Raw genomic sequence first — 22,067 nt, forward strand, 5'->3', positions numbered from 1 at the left:
TCTGCTACCCAAAGAGCAATTATGTCTCCTGCCGTAGCACTTCTATATATCTGTGGTCTGCCACAATTCTTCTTCCAGTGCCACTCGGAAAATGGAATGAGGATCGGAGGTGCAAGGCTCTAACACAGACAACTCAAAAATGAGATACTGCCGAGACCAGTTGACACCAGACACCACTCCCCTCTTTTTATTGGGGGCAGGTGGCTTCCCTCAGGGCCTCCAGGTGCTGATCCCTAGTCTACAGAATTGTTGTTGGGGTTTTTTGGGTATATACACCATGTAACCTTACGTGGCAATTATTTATTCATTAAACTTAGATGCTTTTCTTATTGAGCAGCAAAGAGCTTGAACGGACCATTGTTTAAAAGACAAAGGAAACACGAGGCCCAAATCAGAGATTGTTGAAAGGGAGGGGTGGAGAAATATCCATAGAGAAGAACAATCCTTAACCTTCTATACAACACGTGCACAGCATCAAAGCTTTAAAACGTTTAAATGCGTCTACTACTAAACAACTGCCGTGTTGCAGTTTAACTGCCAAACTGGAAAAATGTCGTGACTTTTTTACAGCACAACCCTATACATTATCTGCTTAAAAGTAAGTCCCACTGAGTTCAATGGGGGTTACTCCCAGGTAAGTGTAGACAGAATCGCCGTCAATTACATCTTAAAAGGCTCACACTTGCACTGTTAGCATATTAAGCTATTAGCCTTAAAAGGACTACAATGCTATGCCGTTTGTTCTACTGAAGATCTATTTTAAAATACTTATAATTTACCAACACTAAAACTTTAAAGTCTGCTTAAAACATTTTTGTTTAAGCCTATCCAGAAATAGTCTTAAATGTGCTTTATCTCTTTTTAGCTACTGTTTATTTTAATCGCCTTTTGAACACTTTTAAATACCTGTTCTAACTTTTTCATTGAAACTTTTAATGTTTTATTTTATATTTTTGTAAACTGTTAGAGATTTGCTTGTTTTACAAACGAGCATTATATAGATTTTACTAAGTAACAATAAAATAATAAAACAAGTGAATGATTTCGTAATCTACAATAAAGCTTTGTAAACCTGTTGACAGAGAAAAGATGGAGCAGAACGGTTTACAACTCACATCAGATTCCACGGGCAGATAGATGCAAAAGGAGAATCCTTCCACATTATTAATCTTTGTTTTTGAAATTACTAATATTTCAGATAGGAGGAGGGATTTCCATCCTAAAGGCACATGCTAAAATATGACAAGGGTGAAAGGAGCAAAACCCTAACACATAACTAATACGCATTTGGACACAAATGAAAAGAAGCACAGATCAACAAATTGTCACAATATAGTATGAAGTTGAAAAACAATCACTCTGAAGTTGTCTCTCTAAAAAAAAGTACACAGCAAGAAAAAGACAGCTGTGTAAAAATAAAATGTTAGTTATCTCAATAGCATTTAATGCAACAATTTGCAAAGCTACCGTAACAGACAGAAACTGTGGGCAATTCTGAACTCTTTACACAATGCTGATAAGGCATTTCCCTCAGTATTCTGGTTGTATTCTAGTATTAAATGATCTGAAACAATATCCGAATAAATAATTGCCGAGGACATTTTTACGTAACTTTAAAAACAAAATGGCTTGTCAGGATAATTCCACCCTACACCATAAAACTATCAAGAGTCTCTTTTTATCAGCAAAACGAAGGGGAGACGCTTCCTAACCATTGGAGGGGGTGGGAGAAGAAAATAATAATAAGCAAAGAACATACACGTACCCCACTTAGAATTTCACCTCAAAATTTCAGTGACAGGAGGCTCTAGACTAAGCCTTTCGAAATGGCCAGCACAGCCCTGTGTTAAATGAAGTGCGTATGCATTTTGACAGTCTTAAATGGAGCCAGACTTTTGCCTCTTAAATAAATGCACATTATAATAGTAACTAGCACTACTTATGAAGTCAAAGTATTTTAGCCTCTATTCCAAACAATGTGTTTGAACGGAACTTATTTCTAACAACTGTTGATGGACTAGAGAATAAGAGTGTGTCCTGTCTATTATCTCTTCCCTGAATGACAGTAAACTTGAGTACAGTTTTGAAGAAGAAGAAGAAGAAGAAGAAGAAGAAGAAGAAGAAGAAGAAGAAGAAGAAGAAGAAGAAGAAGAAGAAGAAGAAATACTAGTTAAGCAATCGGCTAAACATCCCAAGATGATTCCACAGTTATAGGCATAAAGGGTTTTATTTTAAAAATAATAATTATAGGATTGGAATCAAAGTAAGTAAAGCTGAATATTTGTTTTCTTATAACTAGCATGTGCAATTTTACAGGGTTTGGTCAACCTCATTTAATTAGGAGCCTACTCATAGAAACAAAATCTTCCTGACAGAAGAGATCATTACACTAATGTAAATCATTATGTGATATATATCTCAATGTTCACTACGTCAACCTCTAGACACGAAACGAAAACCAAACCAAATCTTTGAAATATTAGGGAACAAGGGAGATGCATGGAAATTCTATAGCTTGCTACAGGCTGTCACGTTGGAACAAGAAACTTTCTCTGGATACAGAATGATTCGATTTTAACCAATGTAGGCACAAAAATATTACAAGAAGCTGACCGATCACAGATACCTCACATTTACCAGCAATTCAAACATTACCTGGAATTATAGCATCTAGGAGAACTCGTTCCTTTTTCTTTCGAATCTTAAACAGATCCTACCTGCTTTCAATCAAGCAAACACTATTTGGGACGACCGTGTTCTCCCTTACTCCTCTCTCTCCAATAACAAACTTCGAAGGGCAGTTAAATGTTCATTTTTAGATATGAAAGCCTCCCCAGTCCTAGTACCAAATGAAAGTCCTTTCGTATCAGGCTGCAAACGGTTTGAGTGCCATTCTCGGTTGCACAGCGTTTGAGCTACCCAGAGTGATTTTGTTTTATGGCATTTCCACTGTGGTAAGGTTTGGTCTGAAATTCCTTTTCACATAAAAAAAGAAAAGGAAAAGGGAAGTCACAGTCTGCAACCAGGAAGGAAGGAAAATAGAGATTTCTATACAGTCAGAATTGTTCAGGTTATAAAGCATTTTGTTTGGTCCCAGCTTCCTTTCTCCTCAAACGTATATCAGATTCTTTTGAGGCAAGAAATTCCGAATGCTCTATGAAGCCAGTAGCTTCTTAAACCACAATTCTCCTTTCACCCAGTAAGGCAAATTCCACAGCTGCCCCCTTCCTTACTTCTTTTTTACTTTGGCGTTTGAAAAATTCCTCCTTCGCATTGACAATGAAGGCTTCTGAAACAAAAGTTGTTGTGTGCATCTGTTTAATTGCCAGCAGTTCCAATTACAATTGTGTGCTACTCAGAAAAACATACTGCAAAGTAGTTTTATTGTGCTCACAAATCAACAGGTTGTTCAGACAAATGAAAGAGGAAGTGGGAAAGGTGAGGTATGCAACATTTTTGTACTGTCTTCAGAGCTAAGAAATGTATAGAGTAGCAAGGAATTCTGAAGAAGCAGTTCCAAGCCATCCATTCTGACAGATTCTTAGCTAAAGAAGCATCTCAGTGATTCTTCTGGAACTTTGTACAGTGGTATCAAAAACTCAAAATGTATATAAAGCCATAGGACGCTCAAGATACCTACTGTACAAAAAATTGTATGGGTTTTTTAATCATCAGACTCCATCTGCCAGACCTATGCCCAATTATTTGCTGCTATTTATATTTTCCCCAGTATTTGTGAGTACCATTTTCCAAAAGCTTTCTGAAGTACCAATTTCTAAAAACTCATTTTTAAAATAAGAGAATCCAAGCATGGTGGGCATGTACCTTTCACGAGGGCTCTTTGAAAACTTGTATTTTAAAATATTTTAACCGCATCCACTAGCCCATTCGCAACACATATTTCATTACTGAATTTATTTACAATCCTTCAAGATTAATTTCCAACTCATACCATTTATCTCTTCATTTGCCTGGGCCATCAAGAACAATGCAACTGGGAAGAAATACTGCAGAGTCAAACCTCGGTTCTTGAATGGCTCCGTTTTCAAACATTTCGGCTCCCGAATGCCAAAACCCCGGAAGTGAATGCTCCATTTTGCAAATGTTTTTTGGAACCCGAACATCCGACGCAGCTTCCGCTGGAGTGCAAGAAGTTCTTGCAACCAATCAGAAGCCGAGCCTCGGTTGCCAAATGTTTCGGGAGTCAATTATGTTCGACAACCGAGGTTTGACTGCAGCAGCGATAATACCTAGCATTTGTAACGTCCAAATTATGTTACAATGAATACATCCGCAACCCACACTAAACCATGGTTAAACTATGGTATTATGTGAAAGGGTCTTAATGGTCCAAAGCAAAGCGTCAAGCTTACATGCATCCCACTTTTCCTATCTGGTTCCCATGAGCCCAATATACTTAGTGTTGGGTTTGAATCAATGAACTTTATTAAAACAAACTCTTGAGTCATAGGAAGCCAGCTTCAAATTGTAGATTATGAAGCTGGTGCGTTAATTTTTATTTTCAACCAGGATCCCGGGTTCAAACAGAATAGTAAGTGGGGATTCCTTAAAAGTGAAAATATACTCCAGCAATGTCCTCCTCCCATGGTTGCATGGGAGAAAAGGAAGAAAAGTTTGGAAGCCCCAGACTTTGCTCATTGGGGCTCATCCACATAGCTCTAAACTTAAGTGCTGTGCTGAAAATTTCTCCCACATTTTAGAAGTGGTTTAGTCATGCTGGCCACATGACCCAAAAAAGCTGCCTGCGGAAAAACGCCAGGTCCCTGGGCCTGAAAGCAGAGATGAGCATCACACCCCACAGTCAAATTCGACTGGCCTTAACCATCAGGGGTCCTTTACCTTTTTTACCTTTACCTTTACCTTTTTACCTTTACCTTTTTCATCTCACCAGCACTCTGCAGCCTTCCCAGGTGCCAACACTTCAATTTAAAGTCCAGGGAAATGCATCATGAGCCAAAGCTTTCCATGGGGCTTTTTCAGATCAAAAAAGGGTAGGCAGCAAGGGAGGCTGCAGAGTGCTGGAGAAATATATTCTGGAAAGAACCCTTTTCGGGTACCTTGCAATGATAAGGTAAGCTCAGAACCACAAGCCAGCCAAAATTCTAAAGGAATTCCAAGTAAGTTTTAAAGTGCTCTGAGAATGCAGCAGAAAAATGGAAGCCTGTTTCACACAGGGTAAAACTGGAGGACAGTTTTGGGCAGTATTATTAACCCTTTAAAGAAGGATGGAGCCAAAGCTGAGGTATACAGTGGTACCTCGGTTTATGAACACAACTGGTTCCAGAAGTCTGTTCATAAACTGACTGAAGCGTTCATAAACTGAAGCGAACTTTCCCATTGAAAGTAATGGAAAGTGGATAGATCTGTTCCAGACGGTCCACGGAGTACTTAAACTGAAGCGTTCATAAACTGAAGCGAACTTTCCCATTGAAAGTAATGGAAAGTGGATTAATCTGTTCCAGACGGGTCCGCGGAGTACTCAACCTGAAGCGTACTTAACCCGAAGCATGGGTGTAATTGGTTCCGGAAGTCTGTTCATAAACTGAAGCGTTCATAAACTGAAGCGAACTTTCCCATTGAAAGTAATGGAAAGTGAATTAATCCGTTCCAGATGGTTCTGCGGCGTTCGTAAACCGGAGTGTTCGTAAACCGAGGTTCCACTGTAGTAGTTGGCCCAAGGCAACACGGCCTGTTCGTAAGCATGTTTATTCAAAAGTAAACCCTACTGAATCCAGTAAGACTTAGTCCCAAATAATTACATACAGGGCTGCAGCCTGAGCAAGTTAATGATTGGTGTTAAGATTTGAACTGGGTATATTCAGAGTTCTTAGCTTCTGAACTGCACTACAGTACTTGGAACTCCCAACTTACAGAATGGCTTGAAAGAATGCTCTGTGCAACTAACTTGAGATTTAGGCACTATATTGAATAAGATGAAACCCATAATAAAGTAGAGAGAGAACAAGTCCACCAACAGCTATTAGTCAGATTACCCAAACTGAGCCAGTGTGTTTAGAAGCACTGTGTTCATAGAGTTTGAAAGTACATGATTCAGAAAACTCTCTGAAGCCAAGCCAGATCTAGGGCTGGGCAACAATTGGGATGAGACTGCCTAGGAACTCTCTGTATGTCACCTTGAGCTCTATTGAAGAAAGGTGGGAAATAAATCTATTTAAAGAATCATCGTTTGCAGGGAAACAAACCATGAGTTGTTGCTTTCATTCCCTACTTGTAAGCTACCCCAAAATGGTTCTGGATTACCATTTTTGGGAACTCTTGGTCTGATCCAGCAAAGCTCAAGAACACTGGAGTAAAAATTGTTTTTGAAAGCCAGGTTAAGTTGCCAGGGCTTGATGAAAGTAGGTGGCAAGTATCTCTCTAGATTATCATAGCAGTCAAGTTTAGAGGAACCTTCCCTTCTGCACCTTCACAGAAAGTGATGAAGAAGCTAGACAAGCTGTCAGTAATCCAAAGGAGTCGCTGAATCCCAACAATAATATTTCTGGAAAGACGCAGTGGTGATATTTGGTGGAACTGGTATATCCACTCCTATTCAGGGCTCTATACCCTTCACCCCATTGCACCCAAAGATAGCACTGACCACTATTGCTCCCACTGCAGCTCACCAAACAAGACTGGATCGTGTCCCGCCTGGTTACATTAGAAGATGGCTGCCCAATAATAGCCTATGAAAACCTATTTTACCCAAACAGTTGTTTTGAAGACTCCTCCCACCCTTCAACATACATCAGTTGTTCGGTGAAGGGTGTAGCTCAATAGGAGAGCAGTAGCTTCCAGGGTTCAAAACTCCCATTGTTCTAGGCGCATTTTGCAACAGAGAATTTCATTAGCGCGAGCAGTTTCTGAGCTCTGGGCGCAGTATTGCGCCTAAGATTTCAGATTAAAACTGCAGAGTGGAAGAAAAGGACGGCCTTTTTCTGCCTCCCCACTTCCAGCTACACTCTGAAGACCAGAGACCTCTTAAGAATAATGGGGGTGGGTGGGGAGGGGAAGGACTAGACCAGGCCTCCCCAAACTGCGGCCCTCCAGATGTTTTGGCCTACAACTCCCATGATTCCTAGCTAACAGGACCAGTGGTCAGGGAAGAAGGGAATTGTAGTCCAAAACATCTGGAGGGCCGAAGTTTGGGGATGCCTGGACTAGACCATGTGAAAAATGAACATAATATTTTAGTTGCAGTTCATTCATTTTCAGCTTCGTATTCTTGTTATTAAAAAAGCATGCCTAAACATTATGTTGTTGCGCCCGTAACCTAGATTTAAGGTGCCATTTAGCTCCTAGCTTCCATATCTCAGTTTCTAACACTGGTCGCTTTGCATGCAGGAGGTTCCAGGTAGGGCAGAGAATGTCCCCTGTCAGAAACCCTGGAGAGCCGTTGCCAACCTGTGCAGAAATCATTGAGCTATGTGGACCACTGATCTGACTTGCTACCAGTTTCCTATGTTCCTAGGAATCTTGATTGGAAACCAGATTCCTTGCCTATACCAACTTCTCCCAATGGGCACTAAAACTGTGAAGATCACATTCTATTCATTCGTCACATTTTACTTCAGCTGAGCAATCACACTCATTTCCATAAAACAAGAGCAAAGCTTCACTAGTTATTTGCTGTTAAGAAGGAAACTTGGCATTCTATGGGTAATTCTGAAATACACTGACCTGGCACTACATCTCCTTAACAGTTTTCACGTGCCACAGTCAAACCCAACTGAAAGCAGCGAGACTTACTTCTGAATACACATGTATAGTATTGCACTACTAATATCACATCCACACCCAGTCTGGCATGTTTGGAAATATGATACAGATTTACTGAAATGAATTTTATTTCACCCTGAATATAGGCATGCTGAGACGGCAGCCTTGATTAAGCCAACATATATTGAAACGGAGGGTTGTTGTGTTGGAAGGCCTCGAAACTCATTTCCCATGGTTTTAGTAGTGGGTGTAGTACAAGCTAGACAGATCATCTGAGAAAGTGCTCTGACGGGATTCCTACCAGCAAGACCTGTGCAGAAGGTCGGGGCAGCTGCGTACACTTGCCCTGGATCTTGGAGGGCTCAGCTGGCTGAGGGCCCCTCCCAGGGACCAGCTGCTTTTGTCTGAGTTCATAACTTTATTCTATCTCCCACCCCGGGGCCCAGACAAACTCTGCAGGGGCCTGCTACCAGCAATAGTGAAAATGGGAAGCAGCCAACAAAAACAGAGTGGAAAACCATTAAGGGAGTTCCAGAAAACATGCTGAGCACTTTCATCACAATTTACTAGCACAAACTGGTGAGTGAAAATAGAAAAAGATCGAGTGCACATATGATCTTATTCTGGCCAGTCTACTGAAAAAATATCCTTTTTTGCACTTTAGCTGGTGGGCCAACTCAACATTTGGGTCTTTATTTAAACGCACATTGAACAACTCATAACACTTGTGGCACCATAAAGACCATCGAATGGATTACGGCATATGTTTTCACGGGCCACAATCCACTTCATCAGATACGTAATAGTATATAACCCTTCACGCATCTGATGGAATGGTTTAAGGTGCCACCAGTTGTTTAAGCTGTAAAAGACTAACCCTACCACCTTAGATTAAACAAAATAAAAAAATCCTTCCAATAGCACCTTAGAGACCAACTAAGTTTGTCATAGGTATGAGCTTTCATGTGCACGCACACTTCTTCAGATATGTCAGACCAACGCGGCTACCTACCTGTAACCTTAGATTAAGACATTAAATCGTTTTTTCTACCCTTAACCAAGCTATCTTTATCACAAGTTTCACGTTTCCATTCACATGCATAAAACAATTCAGACAGCCAAATCAAACCCAAACCACAAATCCATTACCTTTTAACGTTTTTATCCCAATGGCATAAACAGCTCTAAAGTAAGTGAACTGAGTATCTGCTTAGATTTCTAAACTTTTCCAGAGCTGACAAACAGCCTCGTCGCAATGACCTTACAAAACTAGCCATGAGTAAAAGTGGAACTTGAGGGTGTGTCTCCCCCTCCCCAGTCCCTTCCCCGCCCACTAGTATCTGTGTCAGAATTCTCGTTACATCACAATAAACACTTTGAACATATTAAAGTCTCATAAACAGCAAAACAAACACTGGGGTTTTCTGTGTAAAAAAAAAAGGTGCAACACTTAAAGGAACTTAATTTGCATGTATTTTTAGAAGGGGCATGCCCTGTGTTTATATATCCACAGCATGAAAAGACGTTGACATAAGAGCGAAGCAAGGATAAAAATGGAGGCACAATGAGGGTGTGAACACAAAATATATAGCATGCTCTGTAGATGAGAGATTAGTACCTATATAAAATGAAAAATGCCACATCATTTATTCCTGGTGGAAATAAACCGAACTCCTGTTTATAAACCGAACACTGCTGCACCACTGCAAACAGACATCTTAAAAACAAAATAATTGAGGGGGGTGAAAGGAAAGAGAGGGATTTTTGATTAACGCTTTGGGGGCTGGGGGTTGAAAATGAGTCATATGCAGTACTATTCATCCTATGTAACATTCCAACAAACAATAGATTTTTTTAAAAAAGTGTATTTTGACAGTTTAATGTAGGAGGGGGATTAGGTGTGAGACTACAGATCAGATGAATTGAGTTCATTAATCTCAGATTTAAATGTGGAACTTAACAGGACGGTCACCCAAACCAGCCCACACTGAACTCCAAAACATTTTTCCAAAATTGCTTCTTGGAACTAAACAATGCATAGCCCAATTCAAGCCGAGGCACCATAGGATGAAAACGAACAGGTTATTTTTCGGTTTTATTGAAGATCCTGCTTGCAACTAAACAGCTGCCGTCAAAATTGTGCCTACATCAAAATATTATAATATTAAAATGCTTTTAAAAAGAAACTTTAAGTAGCTCGTAGCACTTTTTTTTAAAAAAAAAAAAAAGTACCGGTTGTGCCTGATATAGTATTAAGTTTACATATGTAATACAGCATCTGAAAGAGGTTGTTTGGGGACATGCATAATGTGCAAACATTTCATTAAAGAGAATTTCATTAAAGTACCAGAGAATTAATCCAAACTTGAACCACCAACTGGTCCAAACTGAGGGATGCAATACTATGTTGTACACTGCGGTTGTTGGCACTTCTTCATTTTCATAAGATTTACCATAAAAGTATAGAAACATTCCTACAAAATCTTCATTCAACATCCATAGAATTAAATCCTATCACATGCACAAGAAGGTACACAATATGCAAGCCCCCAAATAATATTGATGCACTCTATAGTTCAAAGACCACTGACACAGTAGGGCTAGGTTCTTTGTAATGCTCCATTTGATAAAGGATCTCCGGCATATATGTATGTCCCCTACCATAACTAGAGACACTCGAAGATCTGAACATCTGAAGTTTGGCTGGCAGAACATGGCTAGAGATTGCTGTCCGTTCTTGTATTCACTCTTCCCATTTGTCCAGTGGAGCCAGAGCTATATGACCTTCAGGGCAAAGGGAAAAACTAATGACTTTTCACACATTTTTGCCTGTGAAAGTGTCAGAAAATGTTAATTTATATGCCTAGTGCAGGGGTCAGCAAACTTCTTCAGCAGGGGGGCCGGTCCACCAGTCCCTCAGACCTTGTGGGGGGCTGGACTATATATTGGGGGGGGTGACTACTCATGTAAAAACACCAGGCAGGCCCCACAAATAACCCAGAGGTGCATTTTAAATAAAAGGGCATATTCTACTCATGTAAAAACACGCTAATTCCCGGACCGTCCGCGGGTTGGATTTAGAAGGCGACTGGGCCGGATCCGGCCCCTGGGCCTTAGTTTGCCTACCCATGGCCTACATTTAGGTGTATCGGGGCCAAAACAACAGCCTAGATGTTAACCAGTTTGTTTTGCACACAAGCCAAACAACGTAACTAGTACTCTTTTCAAAACAGACTTGTGAGACAAACTCTTATACACATATTTCTACAGAATTACTAATGTGGGCCATTTTCTGTAAAACACCCCCTTTTTACAGGGCATTTCTGTGGTGTGGAAAAGGATGCACTTACAAGAGCGGGTGAGAGAAGCCCAAGTTGCCGGAAAAAACACCACCCTATACGAACATATAAAGGCCAGAATAGTGTGCAGGTACATTGTGTACATATAAGAAAGGAACATATACTGTACATACTCTTTGCACTGTGTATCATGTATCATACGGGCAGTGATTTTGAAACATCTCCTGTTCTATAAGTCTCATATATCCAGATATTTACGCTCCCCGTTTTAGAGCGATGCTACTGCCAACTAACATGGGGGGGAGGCGGGGGCGGGAAGTACACAAATCAAAATATGTTACCTTTGTTCAAACAATACTGCTGTTCATTATATAACAGAAACTGTCATACCTAATCTCTCAGGAACCTAGAAATAGGGCCAGAGGTGATTTAAAATGGTTTGAGGCAAAACTGAAACATAGCATTTAAGTAAACCTTGCACAGGAACATAAGCACAATTGATGAACTTTCTGTATCATCTTCCACATATAGCTAGGGGTTTTCAGCCGCACAAATGAAGACACAAGCGTTGTATATCCTACATGCCTTGAGGAAGATATGTTTTCCAATTCCTCCTATTATCAAAGTGACGAATTTAAGTAACATTAAAAAAGAGAATTGGAGGAGAGTAACGACACTCAGTATTCAGCCTCCTTGGAATAACTCCCAGTTAAATTCTATTAAAATCTGCATGCAAAATGTTTCTACACTATACTATTTCAAAGATTACAGCATGAATTTGTTTGATATTATCTACAATTGCGTGATAGGCACCGATTTGGGAATTGGAGTGCTTCCCAGTTTTAATTGGTAAAAAGAGATGCAAAAACCAGATCAAATAAACATAACTCCTGCAGATTTGTGTGGGGGGGAAAAATTGATTTAAATACAGTGAAGTATTGGATACCAAGCAAATTTATATAAAGCTAGATCTACAAATCAGTTAACATGAAATGCTACGATTAAAGCAGTTTTGCCTCACTGCCTTCAATGAGAGTGTATCAACTTAAATCATATACATACTCCATTACAACTGTCTTGCCGATCCTGCTGTTATTATATATAAAATATATTAACAAAAGAGTTGGATGTCTGCTCTTCCATCTCACAGGAGTGGGTGATCAAAGGTTAATAACCATCTAAATTTATTTCATAGCCTAAAAGTACAGTTGTACCACCTTCCCCCACCAAAAAAAACCCTACACGCCAATCCTAAAATCATTATGAACCCCATCTCACATCAAAATGAGTTTTTCCTCAAATGAGAATTAACATAAGCAGCCCAACAAAAGGCTTCTACAAATGAGAATATCCTCGAATAGAAAGACGCCGAAAGGAAAGTTAAAGAGCAAGACTAGGGTTTGAACTCCAGGGAGAGATGACATTTTAAAAAGCAGTGCCACTGAATTATAGCTCTCTACTTTTGGGTGGGGTACCTATCAAATGGGTGGAGTGCCTCCCCTAAAGGAAGGAAAAACTGGCACACACTAACTTGGCCTTTTGAAAGATTTTCTAATTTGCCAACAAATGAAGTCTCCACCAACTTCACCATGAAGCTTCTTGCCTAATCCAGTTGCAGACAAGATAGCTCGGGCTGGTGTGAAAAGCCCAACTTGGAGAATGGAAAGAGGAAATGTGATTGTGGAAGATGATAAAGCAAAATAAGTTTTTAAAACTCCAACTTTTTTTTTAAAAAAAAAAGTTAAATTGCTGTCTTATGCAGCATATGTTAATGGTCGACTGTTTCCTGTCTCAGTAGTTGTTCGACTTTCAAAAGAAGTATAAAATAAATAGCAACCGGGGCGGGGGGAGGGGGGAATGAATCAATTTATTTTAAATTGTGCTTGGTTGTTTTGGAACAGGCTGATCACCCCTTTTGCCCATGCAATTTTTTCCCCATTGTCCTGCTCACATGTTTCTTGCTGTAGAATAACAGGTGTAAATTATTCCTTGACGTCGCTTAAAAGAAGAAGAATCAGTACTAACCGGCCTGAGAGTAGCAATTATTAATTGAAATTAATACAAATTGATTAAAGAGGAGGGACGAAAAGAGCCGTAACGTTTTTAAAAACTTCGTGGGGACACTTTCCTTTTTCTCAGCCAGTCTGAAGTTAGCATGACCTAAAATGCACCAGTATTCACAAAATGCATTCTGAGAAACACAGCAAAGCTCAGCAGGAATGATTTTCATATATATATATATATATATATATATATATATATATATATATATATATATATATAAATAACTGCATCAACAGGGTCTTTCTTCTTCAGGCTTCAAGCCCGGTTTTACTTGAGTTCTTTTTAAAAAATGGCAGTTAGGCCACTAAAACCAACCCAGAACATTATTAAAAGTTAAAAGCTACCAATTACTTCTGTCTGTTCTTTTAAAGCAAAGTTTGGCATTACGTCAGTCGGTTTAAAGAAAACAAGAAAAAGAGGGAGAGAAAGTTTCCTTCTTGAATAAATAAAACCACCAGGGGAAGGTGTCTCGCCTCTTGTAAAGGGTTTATAGCACTTTTTAAAAGAGTTGGGTACATTCTGAAGAATTAAAATATTTTTATCAACTAAATTTTGGGAGGGAAAGTAAATGTAAATCTGGTTGGGGAGGGGGACAAAAAGTGATGGAAGAGGAAATCTTATTGATTTGCCTACAGTTTCGGAACTGGAGTATGTCTGTGCGAACACAAAAAAAAATGCGGATTGAATAGAACACGCAAGCAAAACTTTAGCACAGTTCGTTTCCCCCCCCCCAATGGAAAGCGGTTGTTAGAATTTTACTTAAAACCTATCTCAACCGCTTAATATTTAAAAAACCCTAAGTAGTATGCAAAAAAAACTAACACAGAACAGTATCATAGAAACAGAGGTACAAGCATAAAAACAGTCAAACAGTATCTACAGTACTTCACAATAATAACCCAACAGAAATCCAGTAATAAAAAGGTCCAATCTTACGGGTCAAAGGAAGCCTGGACAAAAAGATATGCCTTCACGAGAAGTCTGAAGGAACTGATGGATGACGCTTCACATACGGCAAAGGGAAGGGGCAATGGCAGAAATCACCCGTTTGGGGGTTACCGTCCTGGGATATGATGTCGGATGCAGTGCCAACAAGCAGACTTTCCCCAGGTGATCTTAAATGATCAGTTTAGCAATGAACACACAGCCCTCAACAGGTTCCACCTGCGTGCCTTGGAGTTTGTGCACGCATGTGTCTCCTTTTTGGCTATCAATCCTAACAAATGACATTCTTCAGGGCAGGGTATTTTATAGGATGATTCACACCCTAGAACATGCCCAACTCTGATGGGGAAATTATGCGACAGTTACAAAGCGAGCTACTAAAGACAGCAAAACGTTTCCACACACATTTTTGTTGAGCCATACGGAAAACCATGCTGAATTTGAGACAGGTGGTGAGGAAAGTCTCTTTAATGTGTTATTTATTCTCCCTCCCTCCCCCACACACACAAAACATTGCCCCATGTAACTATTTTTATGGACATCTCAGCGATTCATTCACGGAAGAGGCTGCAAACCAGGCAATTGAACTAGTGGGAATGTGCGAGTTACGTTCTGGTGAGTGAGGAATGATTCCAGGAACAATTCCTAACTATTACAGGGTTCCCCTCACACCCCCACCAAGAAAAGAAATTCAGATTCAATATCCCCATGGAATACTGCCCAGTCGCACACTTCCCTTTAATTTTTCCGGCTGAAAAAATGGGGCATCGGGCCACACAGTTGAAAGCTATAACTGTACACTATCATTTTCAATAATAGTTGGGGGAAACTTTTAGGACAACCATGGCGCAGGGCCGCTGATACCAACTTCCACAAACCCTTTTAAATAGATAGCTCCAAAGACACTTATATAAAGTACCGGTAATGCGAATGTAAATCTAAAATTAAAACCCAGTTACACCTTTAGTAAATATTTACAACACAGTGATTTAACTGTTTTAATAAACTATCATGTGCCCACTATAAACTTGATCCTTGACTCAGGCTAATATGAACTAATAAGAGTCCTAGGCGCATTAATATACTAATATACCATAAAGAAGGGTATAAGATTATTCAGGTTTTTCAACAGAATTGGGATTAAACTGGTTTAAATCCAGCCATTTCAAATATGCAGATAATGAATCATTTTACTAGGATTTATAGCACAATAAACCTAGCGTATGTTTACTCTAAAGGAAGCTCCACTGCATTCAATGGGGCATACTGCTAGGGAAATGTGCAAAGACCATAGCCTTAAACCAATTCACCCTAAAATGCAATGCACATTTATCTAGGAGTAACTCCCATTGAACTTTATAGGACTTACTTCTGAGTAGACCTGCCTAGGTCGGCTGAAATCTTATGCAGTTACTAGGAAAAGTTCCATTGAACTAAACCTTATATCTGAGTAAACATGCATAGCATTGTGCTCTTAATCCTATTGAAGTTAATGGGACAGCTTTACTTGCTTGTATGCACTTTTTTCAAAAGTTGTCAAAAGTCAATAAAACTAAACAACAATTGGGTTTCCTTCTCATCTCCCATTAAATTGAAAGTAATCACAGAACTATCAAAATTTGAGGGAATTGTAGTCCAAAACATCTGGAGGGCCGAAGTTTGGGGATGCCTGTTTTAAACTGTCACAGCTAAATCATAACTCTGTTGTAGCAATATATAAGGAGGAAGTTCAGAAAGCATAATACAGATTTTAAAAATATCCCCCTTTTAAAAGTGCGTCTGTGCACGCACACTCACAGCTTAGAATAAAAGATATTTAGGAACAGACAAATATAAATACCTTATTCAGTGGTATTAATAAGAAAAACCATAATTATTAGCTTTTAAGAGAGTCGAATCAGTGGATCAATCAACTGAAGGTTAAGTTGATTAACTGATATCGTGATATATTGAATCTGTGGGGCTGAAAATTGATTTTGTCTGTTTTTATCTTGCTTTCACTGTGCTACTGAAATATGAAATGAAAAGGAAAATATTAAAGATGATCTTTCTTTCTAACAAGTGGAAGCTGTCTTCCAAGATATTGGAAAATTGCAGATATGCATGTGTCCTGGAAATATGCAACTGTTAATCAAAGAGTTAACTAATTAGTTATAAGGTAGATAATTAATCAGATGAAATTATTTAACTGACTGACAGCAATACTAGTAGTTGATAATACATACCAACACCTGAAAAAGGCAACCCCTAGACTTCCTTTTAACCTGAGAACCTCAAAAGGTTGAAACTCACCAACAAAGACTTTCTTGTGTTTTTAGGGGGGCGGGAAATACAGTTGTATATTTGAATTACTCACGTTGTGAATTGCGAGGTGTAATACTTGGGACAGAAAGCTCTGCATTTATGGTTACCCAATATTGCCAAAAATACAAATCTAAACTACCTTACTAGTTGTCTTGAGGAAACTAAATTAAGCAAAGGCAAACAGCAAATGGAAAGTTGTCAGTCTGCTGGAATGAATAGCTTCATTTTACACACAAACCAAAAATCTGAATATCCGAATATATTGCTGTCCGGAGCCAATGCTTTAACCAACAGCCTGATCTCAAAAACATTACGGCAAAAGTTAAGTTTCACTGAATTCAGTGTGGAACTTGCAAGAGAAAGCACATTAAAAGCGTCACCAATTCCCATTTGGTTTATCTGTAAACAAAGAATTACTTTTTTCAGACTCCCAACCCGACATGTTAGAATACGTTTAACTATGAACTTCCGTGAATATTTTGCCATAAACTTTTAAACGTTTAGTTTGGTGCATTCAGAAACGACAATCGAGATTGCCAACTGTAGCTACAGGTAAGATCTGATAGGAATTGTCAAATATCGATAGGTCAACAGTATATATATCCAAACACATACAAAACAAATTTTGAAGCTTTCACTGATTATTCCATGCAAAAGTAATGGTGATACCCATGCTTTTAGCTTTCATCAATATTTTTCAGAAATTTCTGAAATTATTAACTTGTGCACACTTCTACCTTTCATAAGGTGAAGGTTACTGTCAAAGAATGGCAACTTAAAGAATAGAATCATAGATAGCAAATTCATAGCTGCCAAGTTATCCCTTTTTTAAAGAGATTTTCCCTTATGCTGAATAGGCTTCCTCGCGAGTAAAGGGAAAACTTGGCAGCTATGAGCAAATTATCTTCGAACCACAACAGCAAGAAGGAAGTAGTCACCGAGACCTTAATAACTGGAAAACTTAAGACACTCCTTAATGGTTTCAATCAACAAGATATTGTCTGAATGCTGAAATCTAACGAGCAGCCACTGTCAGAACCTCTTCAACAATTTTGCTTTTACTGTCTTTAATGAGCAGAGCCTCAGCAGGCAAGCAGTCTACAGTATATGTATACAGTACATGCACATTCTTCAAGCACAGCAGATATGGTACATTTGTTAAGGCTGCAACACTGTGCACATTTACTTTGAAGTAAATCAGTAAACTCAGTGGAACTTGCTTAGAACTTCATAGGAATAAACAAAATAATGAAGTACCTCGTGCTGATACACACATACACACACACAAAGTTAAAATAACAGTGTTATGTACAGTTAGAAACTATACACAGTGCTATTCCACAAATACTTGGAAAAGCTATTGTATCCTTTATGAGATAAAGGCATTTTAAAAAGGCATTCTAAGGAAAGTATTGGCTAAGTTGGCTCGCTGAAGCCTTAGATCAGAGTTCTGCAAGTGCTTACTTTGAGCTAGGAATTTGAATGCCATCAAACTACTCTAGAGCAAATCCTTGCCACAACAGCTTATACTTCACAAATGAAAACATATACTGTATGTTGAGGCTCAAACACCTCAAAACTATACCTGCAAGGTTTTTAGCGGGGGCAATTAGAATAAGATCTACTATTTGATTATTGACGTAAACCTCCAAAATGTATTTTGTGTAGGGAAGTTTTTAGCTCTAGCTTCAGTACATTTTATTTTATTTTATTGCTATGGCTAGTAGCTGATGCAAATGAAGATTCTTCTGATCTGATCTACCTGAAATCACCTCCTAATCCAAGAAATGTACAGGTAGTCTGAAAACTAGTCAAAAACTATCACAAGCTGGATTTAAGATACATCTTTTTTTAAAAAAAACCCAGTCTCCCTAAAAGGTGAGCTTATATTCTTATTACTATTGTCCATAACACCCAGAAGTTGCATAGTAAACTGAGGACAACATTTCCTCCTCTTGGAGACAGCTCTAAACTTAAAACATCTCCCTTTTGATTACGAATATGGCACTGAAGGTTTTGGCGATTTCTATGAAGCTAATGGCTGGTGACGTGTCCTCTATAATACACAGCTTAACCAACTTTTACATCTTTTTAAAAAGAAGGAAACAGAAAGGCCTTTATGCCTTCTTTTAAAGCGGGGGAAGTGAAGTGCTCCATTTGTTTGGATTAGCTATATTTGTAACAAACTTTCACTACAGTTGTAAAAAAAAACCCAAAAAGAAAAAAAACCTTGCAAAATGTTGATATCATTTCCAGACGGCTTTGTCAGCTTCAGGATTTACAGGAAATAGTTGGTGTTCTCATGAAAGCCCTGCATTTACATCCATGAGCAATGGGACTTGTAAAAAAAAAGTTTTTTTTTTAATTAAAAAACAAATCTTCCTTTAGAGTTTGCTTTTCCTAAGATTCTAATTTGTCACTCTGGCGAAATGCTTGAATAGGCTTTCTCACCTAATGGACTATTGTGAAGATGAGGACAAGCTGTGCCTTCTCTTCAGAAAGGACAACTGTAAACTTAATTCCTTGTTTGTCCCATTCAGGAACTAACTTTTACCAATGAATTGCACTTTACCATTTGTAAAACTTGCCTTTCGTGGTGTGTGTAATATTTAAAACCACAAATGCCAGGAGAAGAGCAAATGAACTCTTCCAACAGCAACGTATTGGAAGAGTCTGTTAAATATGTTTAAATAAAAAGGAAGAAGAAAACGTAAGTCCCACCCAAAAGTCTGGATTCTCGTCGTATTACTATTATTTACTATGATCCTTAGCAGGCAGGAGGATTCACAAGGAGCTCACGTATTCACACACAAAATAGCTGTCCACTAGAATGCTGCTTCCCAAATCCCACTTGCACTTTTTCCTTAACTGTATTTTTTCCAACTTTGTTACAGTACTTCCTGCTCACTGGCAAAAGGATGAATGGAAAGAAGGTTCCTTATGAGTCCTCATGTTTACTCCATCACTTGGCCTCTGACTTATTCTTTTTCTTTTCCCCCCCTTCCTTCTCTTTCAGTCAATGAAATTTAGAAGGTTGACATTTGCGGATTGGGGGAAAAAAATTGCAACTTACATTGATATGTACGTACTTTGGTTTTCTCAATCTTTTTTTCTTTTCTTTTTTAAGCTGCTAAAGGCACCGAAGCCTTAAATAACACATTGTTTACCGGAAAGTGGTTTAAAATAAAAATAAAAGGAATCCACTAACTCAAACCTACCAAAACACCAGAGGAAAATTCTCCTGAACAACAGAGCACAAGTCGACCCTGAGAAGTGCTAGTGAAATCTAGCAAGTGTCCCTTTATGATCAAAGGCAGAGATTAGAGAAAAGGAGGGGGAGAGACCTATGGGGTAGAAAGTGTCAAGTTTGCACAGTACCTCTTCCCCCCCCCCAAAAAAGGGGGGGAGAGCTTCTTCCTGGAGCTTTTAATAACAAACCATCCCACTTGCCTCCCCTCGGTATGTTTATCCCAAGTTACTATCAGCACAACTGCAATCTTTCTTAAAGTATTAGGAAGTTTCCATCTCTCCATTCATTCAGTCTTTGGGTGGGGGGAAGAAATCTGCCACATGGATCTCAAGTGTAAGCATATTATTATTATTATTATTATTATTATTATTATTATTATTAGGACCTGAAAACTAAACAAAGTAACTTGTAGGAACTCAGAGAACTGAACAGGGCTCCTGGCCTTTCAAGGGAGAAAGTTTTTAACTCCTTTAAAAGATGCCGTCCCTACCACCAGCACATCACCTTTTCTTTTGCTGGGGGGTGTTGGCGGTGAGAGACCAGGAGAGAGTGCTCCCCTTCCCCATCTCCTAAATGCATATATTACACAACGCAATACCCATCACACTTCTCTCCCCATCCACAAGTTACACACACATAACGCCAAAAATTTTTTAAAAAGTTTCCTCCTTCCCCCACCCCCACCCCGAACTTACTACTTTTCATGATGGTCTCCCTCTTGAGCCTGGGTTTTTTGTCACAGTCCCCATTCTTTCCTTTTCTTCTATCCTTCTAAAAGAAAGCAATTTCCTCTGGGAACAAATCACAAAGGTGCAAAAACTCTGGAGGGTCTCTGCACTCTCTCTGGGTGCAAGATTTGCGAAACTTTTCTTTTTAAGAATATATCTGGGCTTTCTTCCCCTCCACCCCTCCTTTCCTTTCCTACATTGTGGTAGTGCCGGGGGGGGGAGGAATTATATCAAAGCTATGCACGTAGGAAGGGAGGGGAGTCAGGAAAGACACCGGCAGCTTTAGAAGTTCTTTTTCGGGCGGGGGGCGGGAGAGAGGGAGTGCAAGGGGGAAGGGCTTCCCTTTCTGCTTCTCTCCTCGGCTGCTGAACTTGACCCCCGCTGACTCCACCAGCGACAGGGCTACTGCAAGTTTTCAAGTCGCCCATTTCCCAAGCATCAACACATGGTTTTGACCCACAAAAGCCAGGCCAAGGAGAGAGAGAGAGAGAGGGAGGGAGCTTTTCTTTTAATTTTATTTTTTTTTACAAAAAATATTTTTATTAAAAAAACAAAAACCTCCATGCACTTTTGCTGCTTCTTTTGCACTATTTTGCAATTCTTTAGAACACACAAACTCGCCCCCTCTTCCAACGTACCCTGCTTCGGAGCTCTGATTTCTCATTGCGCACGCATACATAACGCACACGCGATATGCATTTGGAGAATATCCTTTTTATAAATAATAATAAAAAACCCCACAACCACAGTCACATACGCAGTGATCGCCAGAAGCAGGAAAGGATTTGCGCGCAACCGGCCCCCCCACTCCCCTCCCCTCTTCCTCCTCCTCCCCCCACTCCGATCTCCACCTCTCCTGCCCTCCCCAACAGCCACACACACAAAACACAGCCCCTGATGTTGTTCTTTTTTAAAAAAACCAGCCCCCACCTTCCCCACCGCCACCGCCGCCGCCACTTACCTGTTGATTAATCAGCAGTAATAATAATAATAATAACCGGAGCAGCTTGAAAGATGGTGGAACTGTCGCTTGAGCCATGAACCGTCTTTCTGTTGTTTGCAACAGAGTTGATCTTGGATTATTTTGGAAGAGGTGGAAAGCGGGGGGGGGGGGTTGGTAAGAGAGAGAGAAAGAGAGAGAGAAGGAAGGAGGAGGGGGGGAGAGAAAGGAGAGAGAGAGAGAGGGAGAAGCGGGGGTTAAAAGGAGGAAGAAAAAGGAGGGAGGGAGGGAGAGAAAAAGATTTGCCTTTACAACCCCCCCCTTCTCGCCCCCTCTGCTGATGGGGAGAGAGAGAGAGAAAGGGGGAAGCGCAAAGAAGGACCTGGATTCTGACTGGTTATGTTTATGAAAAAGGAAAGAGAGAGGGAGAGAGAGGGAGAAGGGAAGAGAGCCTGGCTTCTAGTGGCACAAACAAGCCCCAAAAAAGGAGGAGGAGGAGGAGGAGAGCCGAGGAGGCTTTTTGAGATTGCAAGGAGATCAGCTCTTTATCAGAAATGTTATCGCTTGTCAGGACCTCAGTCTCCGAGCATTACGTCAGTTTCAAGACACCAACACTATTAATATCAAAGGGAGCCTTAGCAAGAGAAAAGCGCCACCCCAGACGGAGAGCCCTTAAAGAGACAGTGCAGGCGTCCCCTGTTGCCGCTGCCGGCCTTAGCCCGGCCTCCTCCGCCTCCTCCGGCAGCGGCTCCTCCTCCTCCGTCGCCTCTCGCTCGCTCGGTGCCTCTCGCAATTCG

The 22,067-nt window shown here is 39.9% G+C and overlaps 1 protein-coding gene across 11 annotated transcripts in view; it reads right to left on the reverse strand.

Moving 5' to 3' along the window:
• TRPS1 (transcriptional repressor GATA binding 1) overlaps nucleotides 1-21,973 on the reverse strand; it is a 237,774-nt gene extending 215,801 nt beyond the window's left edge. For 3 of the 11 annotated variants that reach the window (XM_035125587.3, XM_060277657.2, XM_035125582.3), the window contains exon 1: nucleotides 21,292-21,973. Coding sequence is in view for 2 of the 11 variants with exons in the window: in XM_060277654.2 (XP_060133637.1) it covers nucleotides 20,298-20,307 (10 nt within the window). In the remaining 9 variants the exon portion in view is untranslated. Of the gene's footprint in view, nucleotides 1-14,039; nucleotides 14,325-20,297; nucleotides 20,545-21,291 lie in introns of those variants that run through there. The other 8 variants (XM_088675848.1, XM_035125588.3, XM_060277654.2 and 5 more) reach the window with 7 other exon arrangements.
• Nucleotides 21,974-22,067: the final 94 nt, after the last annotated feature.

The sequence above is a fragment of the Zootoca vivipara genome, chromosome 8 (assembly GCF_965207765.1).
Source record: "Zootoca vivipara chromosome 8, rZooViv2.hap1.1, whole genome shotgun sequence".
NCBI classification, from domain to species: domain Eukaryota; kingdom Metazoa; phylum Chordata; class Lepidosauria; order Squamata; family Lacertidae; genus Zootoca; species Zootoca vivipara.